At 37.1% G+C, this 19,296-nt stretch overlaps 2 protein-coding genes across 8 annotated transcripts in view; one reads left to right on the top strand and one right to left on the bottom strand.

Annotated features, from left to right (window-relative positions):
- Window positions 1-4,931, bottom strand: part of Znf654 (zinc finger protein 654) — a 79,834-nt gene extending 74,903 nt beyond the window's left edge. For all 4 annotated transcript variants that reach the window (XM_004857916.4, XM_021238854.2, XM_021238853.2 and 1 more), the window contains exon 1: window positions 4,533-4,931. In XM_004857916.4, coding sequence (XP_004857973.2) covers window positions 4,533-4,754 — 222 coding nt within the window. In that variant the 5' untranslated portion in view covers window positions 4,755-4,931. The remainder of the gene's footprint in view (window positions 1-4,532) is intronic.
- Window positions 4,932-5,091: 160 nt separating this feature from the next.
- Window positions 5,092-11,918, top strand: Cggbp1 (CGG triplet repeat binding protein 1). 4 transcript variants are annotated; one of them, XM_021238860.2, is made up of 3 exons: window positions 5,092-5,173; window positions 5,861-6,058; window positions 8,229-11,918. In XM_021238860.2, the coding sequence occupies exon 3, from the start codon at window positions 8,254-8,256 to the stop codon at window positions 8,755-8,757; it is 504 nt and encodes a 167-aa protein (XP_021094519.1). In that variant the 5' UTR covers window positions 5,092-5,173; window positions 5,861-6,058; window positions 8,229-8,253; the 3' UTR covers window positions 8,758-11,918. The 4 variants fall into 4 exon arrangements, with proteins under 4 accessions (XP_021094519.1, XP_004857969.1, XP_087070182.1 ...); XM_004857912.4 differs by having other exon boundaries at window positions 5,104-5,288; XM_087214056.1 differs by lacking the exon at window positions 5,092-5,173 and adding an exon at window positions 5,427-5,648.
- Window positions 11,919-19,296: the final 7,378 nt, after the last annotated feature.

Raw genomic sequence — 19,296 nt, 5'->3', positions numbered from 1 at the left:
AAATTTTAACTTCTCTAAAGAGACATTTGCATGTACTTCATAAAAACAATGAGGTAAATCCTTTTTTCCCTGTCAAGATTGTCTCTAGCCCTAGTTGCTTAAAATTTGTTTAAGAAGCATTAAATACTTTTTGTCACATAGAGTATTACACATGTAAAGTACTACAGTCCCAAAGCAAAGGGACAGCAAGGTTTCTAAACCTAGGCCCCACTAATATTTTAGACCAGGTAATTCTTTGTTATCTTTTACACTGAAAGATGTTCAGCAGTATCTTTGGCCTCTACCCACTAGCTACCAATTATGACAATCAAAAATAATTAGAAATTTCTATGCTTCCCCAGAATCTCTGAGAACACCTGCCATAGAGAAAATATAGTTGTTTTCCAAATCATTGTGCTTCACCAGGAACACTGGGTAATAAAAACAATTTAAAAATTATAACATTTTAAACTTTAATCTTTATTGTAGGATACAAACTATAAACTAACTACAGATTGGATTATCTCTAATGTCCATCTTAAACCTTCAGGGGATTTCACATGACAGAAATATTAATAGCCTCTGTATTTAATCCTGTCTGTGCTAAGTACAGTACCAAGCACTGTATGTTCACTCTCTTTTTATACTTACGATATCCTCATGGGATGGCTATTAAGCAAGGTGTAATAAAAAAATAATTTTAAAGTCTATTTTAATTAACATATCAAAGTGTTTCCCAACACACTTTGTGTTCACTGCATTATCACACCAAAATTAAGAATTTACCTTACTTGTTTAATTTGTAACTTATAACCAAAATTATTTTTTCATTATATCTGATAACAAAATAAATTTAATTTTAATGACTTTCAGGAATTAGGAAAATTTTCATAGCAACCAAACAAGCAGAGACAATAATGATTCCTGAGTTATTTTTTTATCACTATGGCAGAATGAAAGAGTACTTTTTTAACTTTACCCATGGTTTCTTGAGTAATTTCAAGAACTTTTTTTGATTCCTTTGTAACAACTTCCCAAAAAAGAAAATTCACTTTAAAATTATTTGGGGAGGGCCGGGGATTTAGCTAAGTGGTTCTGGCGCCTGCCTCGAAAGCACAAGGTCCCGAGTTCGATCCCCGGTACCAAAAAAAATAAATAAATAGATAAAATTATTTGGGGATATATTTGTAATTTCAGTCTGTCTTTAGATATTGAAGGCTGGGTTGAAATCCCAGTTTGTAGTCAGATGTAATGGTAATCGCCTGTAAACCCAGTACTCTGGATGAGGCAGGAAGATCTCAAGTTCAAGGCTTGCCTGGGCAACTCAGCAACTTACGAAGACCCTTTCTCAAAAATAAAAAAAAGGGCTGGAGATCTAGATCAGTGTGAAAGCCCTGGGTTAAATCCCCCAGCACAAACAAGAAAAAAATCCTAACTTGTCCACTTACTGGAACCTAAGGGAAGTAAATTTGTTCTGGCGTCAACTTCAGCAATGTAACTTGCTTTGTAAAGATTAAGATTAATAGGCTCTCAATAAAAGTTACTTTCTCCTCCCTACCTTTCATCATTAAAGCAAATAAAGTATTAGTTAAGGGCCAATTCTATTTAAGGGTTATTGAGAATCTACTAAAAAGGGCCAAAGGAGTATATAATACAGTCCAACGTCACACTGTGTCTTCTGTTTTACTTTTCTTTACAATAAAAGACAGAAGAACCTCTCTTCAAAAGTATTCCTTCCTCTCTCCCTTAAGCTACACACCTGCCAAGAAATTTTTTTAGACTTTATTAGTACATGTTTGCAACTCACATAGCTTACAATCATCCTGAGGAGTACTTACATGTACATATTACAGCTTGTTTTTTCTTTTTCTAATCCCTTTCCCTCCCCTTCCCCCTCCTCCCTTTGTTTCCCTATCTCGTTTTACATACTTGTTAATATTATTTGCTTAGCTCATGTTATGGCATATAATGTTTACATTGATTGGAGTTACTAGGATCCTGTACATGGTACATCTTTATCAGGCATCAGATTCTGCCAAGAAATTCTGATTCGTATTTCCCTCTAAAAGGAGGAAGATACACTGGAGCCTTTCTTCTCAACACCACGATGCAGAGTATATAATTCATATATTTAGTTAACTGGCACCCAAGTGCCTATTAACCATTTTAAGGATTATTCATGATTAAGTCATCTATTAATGAATGCAAGTTATTTAATACTACCCTCAGTAAATATTAGGAAACCAAATCCTTTAAAAGGAAACAATTTTTGGGAATTAGGTTATATAATCCACCGTTTCCCTTACTCTCAAATAAAACAGAATTGTTATAGTAGCACTTTATTACTCAGTAGACAAAATCCCACTTAGTACAGGTGACTCTTTTAGTCTATCTCAAGGTTTAAACATAAAACATAACTTCACAAAGCTCATCTGCAACGTGAAACCAAACAGGAACCAAAGAAAGTATCTACTGGTAATTTAGAGTATTAGAAAGTAAGTAATGAAATTTCAGATAAAGTTGATAACATGAAAGGATGCCAGTATAACACTCATAATTTAACAATATGCAATACAGGTCCATTCAGTTCTTTTCATTTAGTGTTATTTCTTTGGATATTCAGGAGCTAGTAGAATTTTTAAAAATAGTCAATTTCATTTGTTCTTAAATCTTACTGTCAATTTTCACTATTTAACTGTCAATGATTAGACACTTTTTCACAAGCTAAATTTATATATTTTGTCTTAAAATTGATTTCAAGAAACAAAATTAAGAGTAGTTAAAAGTTCTCCAAAAATGTAAAATTTCAAATTCTTCAGCAATTAAAAGTTATTTGATGAAACAATAAAAGTAATGTAGCCAAAGCCAGGCTGAGAGTATACCTATTAATACATTAAAAACATGAATTGTGTGCACATTTTCAGAAGTTTAAAATTTCTATAGATACAAAGTTACCAATAGCATGGCTTCTAGATGTAAAATGTATAGTTAAAAAACAAGTGTTTTAAAAACAAGACTGAACTTCTAAATCGAGTGAATGTAATTATCAAAATAAAAATACATCTTCAAGAAAGTCACTAGAGAGCAATGTCAAAGAAACTGGTGTACACTTTAATATCAAGATGATTTCAGCCTTCAAACCAACTTATCTACGGCAGCGGGGGCGGGGGGGGGATGAAATCAAAATTTAATCTTAAGGGGCTGGGGATTTAGCTCAGTGGTTTCACCGCCTGCCTCGCAAATGCAAGGTCTCGAGTTCGATCCCGGTAAAAAAAAAAAAAAAAAGAAGAAGAAAAAGAAAAATTTAAACTTAAGCACTGAAATTCTCAACTTCATACTTTTGCTTTCTTGTTAGCATTATTTCATATTTCTACCAGAATAAAACTAATAGCTAACTGATCCAAACCCATTACATATCTACTTAACTGCTATCCCTAACTGATGGAAGAGGAAACTGAGGTGCAAGAGGTTAACTTATATAAGGTAAGCAACTAAAAAGTGGTGGGGCCAGGATTTGAACCCTACATATCCAAGACAATAAATTTGAAAGTACGATGAAAAAGGAATTATTATTAATTTTTTCCAAAGCGGTTTGCAAAACAAAGAGTGTTATGAATGGGAACAAACATCTAAATTATAAATGATGAGAATACAGATTACAAAACTTTACCCCTAAACAAGTAGGCTGGTTGGTACGATATTTGATTACAGTCAAAGTCTAGACTACGTCCAATCCTACTGGGGAATAATGTGCCGTCACTGTTTGGACACTGCATTCTACGGGCTAAACAAAATGCATTGTAATTTAAAGAATGAGAAGGGTGGTGATGTAACTGGAGAATAGTTTTAACCAAAAGGACGTTCTCCAAGAGCAGTTAATTAGGAGAGTGCGTATGTCCAGAGGGCAGGGGGAAAAGGAAAAAAGTAAAGTTGACCATCACACTCTCGTAACGCCCCACCCATGAAATAAAAAGTAACTAAACCACCCTGGGTCAGCCAACTAGAAAACTGGCTCTTCGGGATCTAGTGATGGGATGACAGGAGACCCTAGCAGAGGGGGAGGGGTGACGATGACAGGAGAAGAGGCGGTAGAGATGACATGCCTCCCATCTCCGAAAAGAAGAACATGGGGTGCAAGGGACCAGCGGAAAGGAAGAAAATGTTTTTCACCAGAGGTTCCAAATGACGTGACAAGAAACGGTAGGAAACTTAAGAAAGGCGGGACCCTCGGGCAGGAAGGGGTCTGTCTGGGGCAGGGGAGGCATGTCAAGACAGAGCTTTCCGGCTAACTGACCCTCCTTCTCTCCAGCCCCTCCACAGTGACAAACTCTCACTTTCTCAGCAACCCTAGGCGGTCAGGTCAGCCCGGTCCTGCTCCCGTCCCCCACCCCAAGCGGGATAGGTGCAGGAGGGGGGATGGGGCTCACCCTCACCCTCTGCATTGGGCTGGAGAAGCGAGCTGCGGACACAGCCCAGCTCCGTGGGCCTGAAGGCCAACCGACGCAGAGGCCCAGGACCCGGGTGACAAGTCGGGCGGCCGATGGGCGCCTCACCTGACAGAAGCGCCGGCAGTAATCCCGACTGCTGATCCCGACGCCGACGCCGTCGCCGCCGCCGCCGCCGCCGCCGCCGCCGCCGCCGCCGCTGCCGCCGCCAGCGCTACCTCTGCTGTCTTCCGAAGCTCCGACCCCTATAGGGCCGGATGGAGACTCCACAATGGCCACTAGCTCTTCCCCGAGGCGCTCGGCCTCTTGGTCGCTCTCTTCCTCCGCCATGAGGCTCTCGCAGCCCAGCGCGTACCAGCCCCTGCGCTGCCGCTGCCGCTGCCGCCGCCGCCGCCGCCGCCGCCGCCGTAGCTGCCTCGGCTAACCTCCTCCTCCTCCAGTTCCCTCCCCCTTCCCTCCGCCCCAGGCGGACAGGGGGCCACTCGACGGGGCCCTACTTCCGGCTCCGCCTACCCACGCCCCCAGTTGGAATTGGGTATAGATAACTGCCAATCATTTCTATTCCCGCCCTTCTATTGCTATTGGTTAAATTGGCCGTCTGTTTGAGCAACTCGCCCTCTGTTGGTCAAAACTGCACGGCCGTTGCTGGGGACCGCCCACAGGTTCTGCCATAGGCGGTGCAGGAGGACGGGGCGCGGCGGGGGACACGGCGGCCGCCGCGGCGCTGGATCGAGCAACGGCGGCGACGGGTCCTTTTCCTTCTTCAACCCCTTCCTCCTCCTTTCCTTCCTCTCCTACTTTCCTTCTTTTTTTTTTTCCGGCCGGGTCTCGTCTACTTCCCTTCCCAGCGGCCACAGTCTTACGGTACCGAGCAGCTCGGGAGGCCGAGGGTGGGCCCGGCCGTTGGTGCGGGCTGTGGGCCCCGGGCCTTCGGTCCGAAGCGGGAACCGGGGGCGGGGCCAGGGGCCGTAGTCGGCCAAAGGAAGAAGGAGGAGACGGGAAACCTGACAGCGGCCGCCTCTAGGCGCCCGACGCCTCCTCCCCTGAGACGGCTGCCAACTCCCGGGCCCACAGCGGGCAGCTGAGACGCGGCCCAGCCCGGCTAGCGGGGTCGGCGCGGCGGGGTGCGGGCTTGCTGGGCTGGGAGCGGGAGGAGGTAGTCCGCAGGCCCCTCCCCGTCCCGCTTGTCCGCGCCGGAACCTGTGACCTGGGGAGCGCGATGAGGTGCCCTGCGGGGCGAACAGTCGAGGAGGAGCTCGGGTGGGAGATGTGGGGGTAAACGTTGGGATCCCGTTTGGGATGTGGAATTACCCAAGGAGCGATTTTACCGACACCTGCTTGGTAGCTGTTGAAGTTATTTTTCCTATATTCATCCACTACTTCGTTCGCTCCCCCTCCCCCATCGTCTCGTTACATTTGTTTTTCGTATTTTGCAGTAGAGGCATGATTTCCCGGCACCTCAGGGAAAATAGGGTGCAAGCCCAGAAGCTATTTCCTCAACACCACTTGTTGAAAATCTGATTTGAAAGCGGTCGGTTTGAACAACGGAAAGTGCGGGGATTTGATGCGTCTCTGGTACTACGCTGGAGACCCTTCTCTACGAATTATCCAGAAAAAAACTGGAAACTAATCCGGTAAACATTTAAACTTAAAAAGTTATGATAAGTTTTATTTTCAGCCTAGTTCATTAATGCCGCTTCTCATTCGTTTGCTAATTCCTACTCTTTTTAACTTCCTTGTTTAAAATATTTGCTATTGAAAGCACTTTTGTTCTTTGGGTATGTTAACTGGCCTGTCCACTGTAGTAACACTAACGACTTTTTGTAAGTTATAAGACATTTCAAAAGTACTGGCTTTTCACACCACAAGTGACTGAACATTTTATACCACAAAGAATTTGTTTCAAAGTTTGAAATACATATATTTAAAGATAGAAGATTTTTCATGGAGAAAGTAAAATGTAAGCATCACTAGGCACACATATTTAATGATTCATAATTATATTAGAGCTATTAATCATGGGGACTGATTTGTTAGAGTGTAAGACACCATTACTTAAAGATACGCGTAATGATAATTCGCAAAGTGTTTGGCAGTAATATCTGTCTTCTCTGCCACTGCAAACCTGTATCTGACAAAATGAGAGCTGTGCACTTCTAAAAAAATTTTTAATGAAAAAAATAGAATTTAAGTCTGTTAAAAGCTAAACTTTATCATACTTATCAGAATTTCTGTGAAATGTTAAGTCCTCTGATTTGGGTCCACAGATGTCCTACATTGACAGTTTAAAGTTCTCTTGAGAGAAATTTTATGTCACCCAGCTACTGATTCTTTACTATTGATTAGAGCAATGGAATACTCTGTTGTTTCTGATTATCCTTTAAAGCATAATTCTTCACAATACACTTAAGAATCCTTATCTAAAATACTTACAAAGAACAGAATTCCTTTTGAATCCTATCAAATTTTTTTTAATATCTTGATTTTTTTTTTTTGGTACTGGGGATCAAACTCGGGTCCTTGTGCTGGCAGGGTAGGCAGCAGAACTACTGAGATAAATCCCTGGCCCTGTTTTAATATCATGAAATCTTAGTAATTGTAAGAATTTAGTTCCAAGACAGGCCCTAGGGAAACATTAAGACTTACCTAGTATTTGTCACCAACTAAAGTATGTTTAGTATCTCAGGTTTTCAGTGTCCACACTGTTAATGTTTTTTTACACTTATTCCATTGATTGTAAGTTGTTTTTAGGATAAATTGAGAAATTATTAAGCTGCTTGTAAATTAAATATTTGGACAAATAGTAAAGATTCTCTGTAATTTATTGTTTATTTTATTTATTTATTTATTTAGTGTGTGTGTGATGCTATGGATAGTACCTAGGGCCTCCTTTGTACTCAGCAAGTACTCCACCACTGAGTTGGATACCCAGCCCTTCGTTTACTTTTTCAATCAACAAGTTTTGATTGATCATCTGTTATATTCTGGACACTGTATTAAATTCTTGATTTTTTTTCCTTAGTAAGTGAAATAGATATTAATAAATTAATTATTCATCTACAATGGAAATAAACCAAGAATTGTAGAAAGAGCTCTTTCAATATCTTGAGTATTATGATTTTGAAAACTTAGGTATACCTGCATTAAAAATGAATGACTTTGAACTGTATATATATTGGCTTTAAATTTTAATGTCCTTATTGATTTTACTTGTCTTTATTATAATAGTTTTGGATATTATATCCATGTTCATGGAATTAATGCCACGTTAGTGGCCCGCTTGTTAGAACAAACTACATAGTTGAGCTCCCAAAGCCAATTTCCCTAGAATTGAAGCTTTTACCCCCCGCCAAGAAACTCTTTAAAATGTGAATACATATCTAAATTGGTGAGTTATATAATTAATACTCTTGAATTTTTTCTTTTTACTCTCTTATTGATTACACAGACTAATGAGTTTTGTTTTGGGAGAGTCATACATGCACATAACATACTTTGATCATTTTTCACCCCCCAGTACCACCACCATTTTATGTTTTTTACATGAGGTCAAGTTGCCCTAAGTTGCCCAGGCTGGGCTCCATCTTAAGAGCCCTCTGCCTCAGCTTCCCATAGTGCTAGGATTGCAAGCATGCACCACCACACTCAGCAGATGAGTTAAATTTAATGAATACACAGTCATCTAATTTAAATTGTTTTTTGAAGTCTTTAATCTTAACATACTTGTACTCTACTTTTTACTATTAACTGCTTTGAGAATAAACTGTTGTTACAATCTTATCTTTGTTTCTCTTGTGTTGGAAGAACCTTACTCAAAGTTACTCAAAGAATGGAACGATTTGTAGTAACAGCACCACCTGCTCGAAACCGTTCTAAGACTGCTTTGTATGTGACTCCCCTGGATCGAGTCACTGAGTTTGGAGGTGAGCTTCATGAAGATGGAGGAAAACTCTTCTGTACTTCTTGCAATGTGGTTCTGAATCATGTTCGCAAGTCTGCCATTAGTGACCACCTCAAGTCAAAGACTCATACCAAGAGGAAGGCAGAATTTGAAGAGCAGAATGTGAGAAAGAAGCAGAGGCCTCTAACTGCATCTCTTCAGTGCAACAGTACTGCGCAAACAGAAAAAGTCAGTGTTATCCAGGACTTTGTGAAAATGTGCCTGGAAGCCAACATCCCCCTTGAGAAGGCTGATCACCCAGCAGTCCGTGCTTTCCTGACTCGCCATGTGAAGAATGGAGGCTCCATACCTAAGTCAGACCAACTAAGGAGAGCTTATCTGCCTGACGGATATGAGAATGAGAATCAGCTCCTCAACTCACAGGATTGTTGACAAGGAGGTTACCACCATTGTGATCAAGATAAATAATGTGGAGTATTAAAGTTATGTGTTGATTTTGTGGTTCATTTTTATATTTATTTCATTTAAAATCATGTGATGCAGAATAGGTTTGCAATGTATATATAGATGCAGGCAAAAAAACAAAAAAAAAATCCTCACGGCACAACTTGTTAATTTTAGTCACCAATGGTTTAAGCAAAACTTAGGTATAGAGTGTGCTAGGATACCTGAAACCTGATGGTTATCTTTAAAATTGATGGGTTTTCTCCTGGAATGTTTGTGCATAGAAAAAATTCCATGCTTTTTTTAACCCTGTTGCCATGTATGATTATTCCTTGTGAGATTACTTAATTATCTGGATTGAAGGCCAGCCTAGAAAATTGAAGCTGCTGCCAGGCAACACCACTCAAGAGTAACTTAAAGGAATTATTCTGATTAGAGGATCCTCTTCAAAATGGAAGAGGTGATGAGAAACTGTTATTATATCTTGAGATCCCTACCAGAAATGACTTTATTTCAAACTATATTTTATGTGTATTTGAAATAGTTACCTAACCTATCCTTCAATTCCTCACTGTCTTTTTAAAGTCTTACTGTTCTGTTTAGTAGCAGCTTCAAGTCACCAGAAGACTAAACTCTTTTAATGTTAGTGCCAAAAGCCATGGAGAATTTTGCAGTGACAAGATTTTAGTTTCTCACAATGTGTACAGAATTTTGAAATAGCTTTCATTTTAAGCATCTTCTTGAATATGCAGGTTTTTTTGTAAATGTCTTTGTGTCACTTCCAGCCTGACAATTTAAACAGACATTATATGGTTGAGTTTCCTCTTTTTATAGAGAATTAGTTGATTTTTGGCTGACAGATCAAACAAGGAAATTTCTTTCTATACATTTTTCCATAAGATTTTATGAGTTTAGAAATAGAAACTACTTTTCTTTCACTTTTATCTGCTTTGTTTCTGTCAAGACTTATAGTGGAGATCTGGCAGTATGCTGCATAGCTGTTTGGTTGAGAAAATAATCAGTTCTATTAAAGGTCAGCCATGTTCGGAATATTATCTATATCTGAGCTTCACTATCCTCTAAGGTTATCAAAGTAGTTTAGCCTATAAGAAAGCAAGGTTGTATTTAAGAAATTTAACAGCTAAAAACTTGGATAAGATGTTTAATAAAAAAACAAGTTATTGGAAAAATTCAAGTAAAAAAACAGTTACATTTTTGTTACAGAGCAGTGATAAGTGATGCCCTATGTGACTTAGAGTTATCTTTGAGGTCATTTTAACACAAATCTTTATTTAAAAACCAAAGTAAATAAAAAATAATTCATACAGTTTTCCTTAAGTGTCTTACAGATTAAAGTACCTAATTCAAGTTGTCAGAGTGACCATCTGGTTTTACATTTTTTCATTTAAAAGCCTGCTACCAAAAAAAAAAAATTAAGTCAGTTGCCAAAATTTGAACTTTGAATTTTCTTCATGTTTGGTTATGTTATAGTAGCACAATAAATGCCCAGAGTAGCACTCCAGTTGATAAAGCACATACATGAGGAGACCAGCAAAACATAACCAAAATGTGTTTTGCTTTTCTCTAGGAAAGAATTTGCAGGCAACCATGTTTAAATTTAATTTCCTAAGATGATAGATCCAAGAAGCTAGGAAAATAATTGGATTTCATAGCACTATTTTCAGAATACAAAAATAAGGTTAGATATACAATCTTTCTAGGTTTTTGAAATTCATGTTTCAGACTGCTCCCTGTTTGGGTAGTGATTATACCACCAGTAAACGTGAACTCAGCTTTTAGTAAAACCAGTAAAAAAAAAATTCACATTTGTGTTTCTGGTAGTTACAAATGATTTGATGATCATTTAGTATATATATTTAGATGTGTTTTCCAGGCTCCTCATTTCACGTTTTCTTTATCTAAGGTCATAATCCATTCTGTTAGAATTCAGTCATGTCCTTAGGAGAGTTTTCCATCCTGATTGGTTAATACTGTTTCTTTACTAATTATGAAACGTTGGTTTCCTGAAACTGGTTAACTTTGTCTCATAAATAAGAATGATTGTTTTAGCCTGCTCAGATTGGTACAGATCCCTGAAACCATGATTGGCATATGTTAGATAGCAAATGAGAAGATCTAAGAGGCATATGCTGCTTTGGAGGTAGAGTGGACGTGTGTATAGAAGCTTTCAGTCTTAAATATATAGTGTTAGTGTGATGCTATATTATTGAAAAAATAGTAACTTTTCTATTTTATAAGTTGTATGCATAAAATTTGTAATGTTTCATTTATAAACTGCCTTCAACACATGCTTACCTATTAGTAGTGTTTCTCAAAGTATGGTAGTATGTCTTCCAGAATTTCACTATATGCTTACAGTTAATAGTTACTAGCTTGTTGAAAAATTGAATTTCCTGTTGGTTTCTTTTGATTATATAGGTGCATATAGCAAGCCCAGAGGATGTTGTAATCATTTTTTACAGGGTGAAATTTTAGATTTTGTATGAGAACCTGTATAGTTTTTTTTGTCCATTATCAGGTTATGGTTTTTGTTTTGTTTCGTTTTTTAACGCTACTTTCAGTTAATAGACCATTTGGCCCTACCAAATTTTCAGGGACCAGAAAACTATAAAGTTTATAGCCAATTAGTTATTAGCTTGGAATTGTTCTGAAGTATTAATTCCTTATACACTACTGTAAGTATAGCTGGCAAGATCTCCAAGCTGAAAGTTCCATGTTAATACTTTTACCCAAAAGAATTTGTATGTGAATGTTAATAGAAACACATATAAGCAAAATAAAATTTAAGGTGGCCCAAAACAAAAGCCACAGTTTGACATTTGATGCTTAGTCTTTGTAAGAGCTCTTCATGTTCAGCTTGTCCCAACTGATGTTAAATGTAGACAGGTCACATTTTTCATTCATTTACTTGGAAGATTAGTTCTACAGTTTTATTGAAAATCTTTGCCTAAAATTGCTTCCGCTTCTGGTTAGCACTGATTAAAATGTGAATAGTGAAATGTCTTATCATAAATCTTGGTTTATCTCAACCCATACTATCATAGATTTCTGAGGTAAATACAGTTGATATCTAGTTGTATTCTACTTGTATCCAGAATACTGTATTAATTAAAAATTTACTATGGTAATTTTCGTCTTCCTGTGGTTTTTTTTTTGCTCATGCATGTAACATTAAAATAAATGTTACTTTTAAGGTTTTTATCTCTGTGACTTTTAGAAATAAATTTCAAAAAATTGTTTAAGAAGTTTTTGAAAGCATATTTTGATTGCTAATGACAAATCTATAATCAGAATTTTACTTACTGACTTAGTTTTTTACCAGTGATAGTACCCTTTTGTAGTGTATCCTTATGCCCCAAAAGCATACATTCTGTCAAACTAGATTTACATCATAGGTACAGATGCCATTGTTTCCCCAAAACAATAGGTAATATTAAGCTTAATCTGTGCTTTCAGTTGGAAACATTTTACTTCTCTTTTTAGAAAAAATTATGAGAAAAAGGCTTCATTTGAGTCTCAAGTTTTATTTGGTTTTTCAAAAGTCTATTCTCACTTGCCATTTGGGACAAAAAAAAATGCGTAGAAATTTAAAATTATTCTTTAATAATTTCCATAATGGGACAAATAGGCTGTCAGAACTTGCTTCTATTTGGTAAAAAAGTAATAGATGTATCTATTTTTCCTAGAATCAAAAAAATAGTCAATACTACTACCAATTTAATAACAAACATGAGAGATCTTCCTTTTTCCTAAAGAATTTTATCTCGTGACAATCTATTAAATGTAAATCAATGGACTGTATGTGTCTCGGTCTCTTAAAAATAAACATTTTTATTTTCTTATGTGTAAGTTGACTTGTATTATGTACTTGCATATGTCATGCAAGGATGCAAAGATTGGACTAGATAACCTAGCATTGTAAGCTAAAAAGCTAAAACTAAAAGAGGTGATGTATGGTACATGTAGCATGATTTGCATCTCATTACTCCTCCGGTACATCATTTGGCTTTGTTTTGTATGCATGCTAGAATGAATATATCTTAGCTCACTCTTATTTAAATTTTGGAATCAGAATTTGAAAGCCTATGTCCTCAAGTTCTTGGCTAAATAGGCAGTCAGCCAGTATTTGTTAAATGCCTTTCACATGCCACTGGGGACACATCAGAGAAAATAAAAATCCCTGCCCTCAGCTTACACTCTGGTCTTGACTCCTCTGTAATGCAAAGATCGTTGAGGTGACGTCTATCTTTGTCTATTCTGGGCAACTGTAAGTATTCCTTATGAGAATATTTATGAGCTGTATGGATCAGCTTTCCAGTTGCTGGGTCAAAATATCTGATACTTGCAATTTAAAGGAGAGGTTTATTTGGCTCACAGTTTCAAGAAATTTGGAGTCTATGATTGGCTGAAATGATGGTGTCAAGGCATAGTGGAGCAAAGCCGCTCATTTCATCACAGCCAGGAAGCAGGGCACAGGGGAAGAATTCTAACGAGATACACCTTCCAAAATCCTTCCAGTGACCCAGCTCCTCCAACTGGGCTCCACTTCTTAACAGTACATGCAGTTCTGAACAACAGTGGATTAATCCACAGATGAGAATAATGCCCCCATGACACAAGCACCTCTTCAACTGCCTCAAACGAGTCAAGTTGACAATACTATTGGGCACATCAACCAAATAGTTAACACTAGATTCGCAGAGTTTATGTACTTAGAAGAGCGATAAAAGGTGAAAATTTGCTGGTTTTTAAAAAAAAAAGTCTATCTTCTGATTAAGGTCTATTAGGCAATTGGATTTGCCAGTTTAAATGCTTGTAAGAACCTGCCACATTGCCCATAGTAAGCCAGAATGTAATTGAATATTCAATATCAAGATAGTCACTGATGTACCTAATCACATTAAAGTTTTATTGTCTGTCCAAATTGGTTGACAACCAAATCAAATCTCCCCATAAGGTCAACGTTGAACCTAACCATTGAGTTTGATTTGATTCTTGGTCAATTCAGTTTGTGACCAGAACTGTGGAAAGAATTAAGTTTGTGACCTGAGATAGATAGATAGATGGGTAGATATCGCAGATCATAGATGCTCCAAACTTTTCTTTTTAACCATGGAAGACATAATGTGTATTGGGAGCCTTTGTTTTTATATCCCTTTTCTATTTCTTTATACCATGCTTATACAGTACCTATGCAGTAGTAATAATAGATAATGTAATGTATTCTTTTTAGTCTACCAATTACCACTTTTATAAATATACACAAATACCTAATTTGTAATGATACATGTATTATATTTTAATATAAAGTTAAACACTTAAATATACTCTAAATGTCCAGCAATTAAGCAGTAAAAAATTATGACACATCAGGGCCGAGGATTTAGCTCAGTGGCACTGCACCTGCCTCACAAGCACAAAGTCCTGTGTTTGATCCCAGGTTAAAAAAAAAAAATGACATCCATATTATGAGCTATGCAAAATTTCTAAAAGAATAGACCAGAAGATTCGTCTATAATAATATCTAAGTTAAAAATTACAGTATATTTTCTCACTTAAAAAGCAGAATAAGGGAGAAAAATGGTGGCGTGATGAGTTACAATTCAACCTTTCCAATTCGGTACCCACAACAACTTGGAGAAGAAACAAGGAGAGAAGTAGCTCCTTGTTAGCCATGAGGGATCTGATAAAAAAAAAATTTTTTTAAGTAAAGGAGAAAGAGAACGCATCATGGAGAAAGGAGGGGAACCTCTACACTGTCTCTGTAGACCACGTGGATGCAAGCAGCTTGCCAAGGCCCGTGCAGCAAAATGAAAGGAAAAAAATCCCTCCTTGTGGAGAAACACTGAAGCAGAACAGAGTGAACTAGCAGCAGCTGTGATCTGCAAAGAGAGCACAGGACTCTGTTCCCTGTGTGTCCTCCTACAGGCAGCAGCTATTGAATGACCCCAATATGAGCGTCCACCATTCCCTGGGAGGTAGTGCTTGCTAGGATGCCATTCTGGGGAAGTACTGAGCGATTGAACCCAGGACATAGAGCAGCTACTTGGCTCCACTCCAGGGTTTCCAGAGTTCTGTTCCCAAAGTAACTGGGTGAAGGGCAGCCACAGTAGACAGTGGTCAGAGAACAGACTAGAAAGAGACACAGAGGTTGGAGGGGTTGAATCTAAAGAACACAGACCCAGCTCCTGTGGCCAGAGGCCAGGCTCAACCTGAGTTGCATGGGCTCTGAAAGGAGTGGCATTGGCGAACTTGTCCTACTGTCTGCTGAGGCCTTTGTCCAGCACAGATCTGGGGCCTGGCCTGACTGCTTCCTTTATCTATAGGTGTGAGCAGGGACACATCTTGACTTGGACCCTGCATCAAAATTATAGATTCTGGAAGAAAGCCACACATACAAAATAAGAGATATTTGTACCTTTTTATTTTGCCTTTTTCTCTCTTCTTTCCTTTTTTCTTTTTGCTTTTATGAGAGTGTCTGTGTGTGTGTGTGTGTGTGTGTGTGTGTGTGTGTGTGTGTGTGTCTTTCCCCATCTTCCTCTTTCCCTTTTCTTCTTCTCTAGTTTATAGAGGGTAGGGGAATTTTTCTTGTTCTTTTTCCTTGATTTTTTTCTTTCTTACCTTTTTTTCTTGGTTTTTTTTTTCTGTTCTTTTTCTTTTCTTTCCTCTTCTCCCATTTAATTTATCTTCCTTTAACTTTTTCTCACATATTTTTATCCTTCATATAATTTCTTCTCTCCTCCATATTGCATCATCTATTTCTTATCAAGTTTTTCTGTTACTCCTACCTAATTATTTAAAAATCCCTCTACCCCCATTAGGGTTTTTTTTTTTTTTTTTTTTTTTTGGCCCTTCTTCTTTCTCCTCCTTCTTATGTCTTAACTAAAGGTCGCATTTTTTTTCTTACAGTCCCCTGTCCCCAAACCCCTATATCTTTAATAGTAAGCCATAAAACTTTATTAGTCTTTGTATAATTGACTCTATAAAATTACTGTTGAATGCTCTTTTACCATTAGAAGAGATGTATCTCTCACATTTAGTGCACATTAGCTATGGGTCACTACCCATAGCTACCTGGTTTATCTTAACATTTCTGCTATAATTGTGGATTTCTTCTCTAGATACATAATTGGCTCTCATGATATGTTACTATCCAACTTGCCCTGAATGATAGTATTGTAGTTGATTTGCCTGAATATTGTATGTGCAGACAGGCTTTCATTTGGTTGTAGCTATTTGGGATTCTATATGTTGCACTTATGTCTTTCCCTATATTTGGAAATATTTCTGCCATTATTTCTTTGAACAAATTCTTTATGCCATTTGTCATGTCTTCTGATTTTTCAGTTTTTCCTACTACTTTTAGATTAGTCTTCTTAGAGTAATTTAACAGCTGCTAGGTCCATTTTTCAATCCAGGGAGTATTGAGGGAGCATAGTATAAAGCACACCCCCAAATTACCGAAAATTGTAATGGAAGAAGTTAGAAAACAGATCAAAGTGGTACTCAATAGGATGTCAGAAAATATAACTAGACAATAATAGAAGTAGTAACCAAAATGTTACAGAAGCTTTCAGTAAACACTAATAAAAAATCTGGGTGAACTAAACAAAATGATACAAAATATGAATGACTAGGTTAGCAAAGATTTAGAGTCCAGGAAAAGGTTTCAATCAGAAATCCAAGAAAATAAAAATTAAATAGAATGTATGGACAGAAGTGACCAATATGAGGACAGAATTTCAGAAGTAGAAGATAATGATGCCTTCAAAAACCAACCACTCAAAGAAGTCTTAAAGACAATAAGAAAACATGAAAAATGAATCCAGCAGCTGTTAGATTAAGAAAACTAATCTAAGGCTAAACTGAAAGATCAGAAGATGTGACCAATGGCATGAAAAATTTGTTCACCTAAATAATGGCAAAAAACTTCCCAAATATAAAGAAAGAAATAAACATATAGATAATTGAAGCATATAGAGCTACAAATAACCACAACCAAAGTACCAGAAGTAATACTCAAAGTAATACTCAAAGTACCAGAAGTCCATGACAGGGATAACATGTTAAAAGCTGTTAGATGAAAGCAATGAATCACATACAAAGTTCTATTAGAACCACAGCAGATTTCTCAACACAAATCTTAATGGCCAGGATGGCTTGGAGTGAAGTGTTTCAGGTCCTAAAAGATAACACCTTCCAACCCCAACTTAGGTGGCCTAAAAAACTTTTCTTCAAAATTGATGGAGAAATAATGTATTTCTATGACAAGGAGCATCTCAAGAAATTCATGACTACCAAACTAGAATTACAAAAAATTCTCAAGGATATCCTAGAAAGAGACAATGAAGCCAACAATGTCAATAATTCAAAAAGAATGAATATACCCAGCAGGATGAATAAACACATATAATAGATATCTATCAAGTGTTCCACCCCAAAACAACAGAGTACACATTCCTCCCAGAAGCATTTAGGACTTTCTCCAAAATAGGTAACATAATAGCCAATAAAGCATGCTTAAGTGAATGCAAAAGAGTTGAAATTACCCCATGCATATTATCAGATGATAGTGCAGTGAAACTAGAAATCAATGGCAAATGAAACCACAGAAATTCTGCAAACAGGGAAATTAAACAACTTCCTTTTTAATAATCAGTGGGTCTCAGAAGAAATTAAGAATTTAGACAGTTCTTTAAAACAAATGATAATGCCAATATACATAACATACCAGAACCTATGGAATATAGTGAAAACACTCCAAAGAGAGAAGTATATAGCTGTGAATGTCCACATCAGAAAAACGGTGAGCTAAAAAAAAAAAAAAACCTTTTAATGCTCCTGAAGATCCTAGAAAAAGAACAAGTGAAACCCAAAACTAGAAGGAAGAAGGAAATTATAAAGATTGGAGCAAGAATAAATAAAATTGAGACTTAAAAAAAATGCACAAAGAATCAAATGAATCAAAGAGCTAGTTCTTTGAAAGATTAAACAAAATAGACAAACCCTTAGCCAATCTTACCAATAAAAAATGAAAGAAAAGAAACACATCCATGCAATTGGAAATAAAAAGGTGAAATCACAACTGATTCTGCTGAAATCCAGAAGATTATGGATAACTACTTTGAGAACTTGTACTCAAATAAAATGGAAAATTTAGAAGAAATGGATAGATTTCTACATGGATATGAACTACCAAAGCTGAACTAAGAAGACATAAAAATCATAAATATCAGTCTTAAAATGTGAAGAACTTAAAAAACCTTCCAACTAAGAAAATCCCAGATCCTAACAGATTCACTGATGAATTCTAAAAGAACTTGAGAGAAGATCACAAAGCAATACTTTCCAAACTCTTTCATGAAACTGAAAAGGAAGCAATCCTCCTATAATTATTCCTGGAAATATCAACTTACCCTGCTTTCAAAAATAGGAAAGGACCCAACCGAAAAAGAGAACTACAGGCTAATCTTCTGAATGAACATAGATACAAAAATGTTCAATAAGATATTGGCAAACAGAATGCAATAAATCATCAAAAAGATCATAAACCATGACAAAGTAGGCTTCATCCCAAGGATCCAGGGATGGTTCAGCATATGCAAATCAATAAATGTAATGCACAACATAAACAGAAGCAAGGGCAAAAATCACACGATCATCTGAATAGACGCAGAAAAAGCATTTGTTTGACAAGATCCAACACCATTCATGATTTACAAAAACTCTATGCAAATAGGTATAAGAAGTCTTTATCTCAATCTCAAAGAAGCTATCTGTGATAAACCAACAGCCAACATTATATTAAATGGAGAAACACTGAAAGGTTCTCCTCTAAAATCAGAAACAAGACAAGGATGTTTGTTATCACTACTCCTGTTCAATACAGTTCTTGAATCATTAGCCAGAGCATTCAGGCAAGAAAAAGCAATAAAAGGGATATTTATAAGAAAGGAAGAAGTTAAATTATCATTGTGGTCCTCTACATAGAAGACCCCCAAAACACAAAAAGACTCCTAAAGTCAATATCCAAATTCAGTAGCATAGCAGGATACAAGTCAACACTCAAAAGTCAGTAGCATTCCTGTACACAAATAGTGAACTTACTGAGCGAGAAGTAATACCTTTCACAATAGCATCAAGTAAAATAAAATACTTAAAAATCAACCTAACCAAGGAAGTGAAAGACCTCTACAATGAAAACTACAGTATTCTGAAAAAGGAGATAAAAGAAGATATCAAAATATTGAAGGATATTCCCTGTCCCTGGACAAGAAGAACCAATATAGTCAAAATAACTATACTTTCTAAATTGTCATACAGATGTAATGCAATCCAATCAAAACACCAATAGCATTCTTCACAAAACTAGAGAAAATAATTCTAAAATTCATATGGAACCAAAGGAGACAGAGTAGCAAAAGCAATTCTGGGCAAAAAGAAAAAGGGACGAGGCATCACAATTTCAGACTTCAAGTTATAAAGCTACAGCAATTTTAAAAAAAC

Source organism: Heterocephalus glaber, unplaced genomic scaffold (assembly GCF_053883595.1).
Source record: "Heterocephalus glaber isolate CG9 unplaced genomic scaffold, H.glaber_assembly_v1.0 deba00000122, whole genome shotgun sequence".
Taxonomy (NCBI): Eukaryota; Metazoa; Chordata; class Mammalia; order Rodentia; family Bathyergidae; genus Heterocephalus; species Heterocephalus glaber.
The sequence above is the reverse complement of the archived record's forward strand: the minus strand, read 5'-3'. Positions and strand labels throughout refer to the sequence as shown.

What these genes read in the sequence shown, in the direction of transcription:
- Cggbp1 (XM_021238860.2), top strand. Translation starts at nt 8,254, where the DNA reads ATGGAACGATTTGTAGTAACAGCACCACCTGCTCGAAACCGTTCTAAG.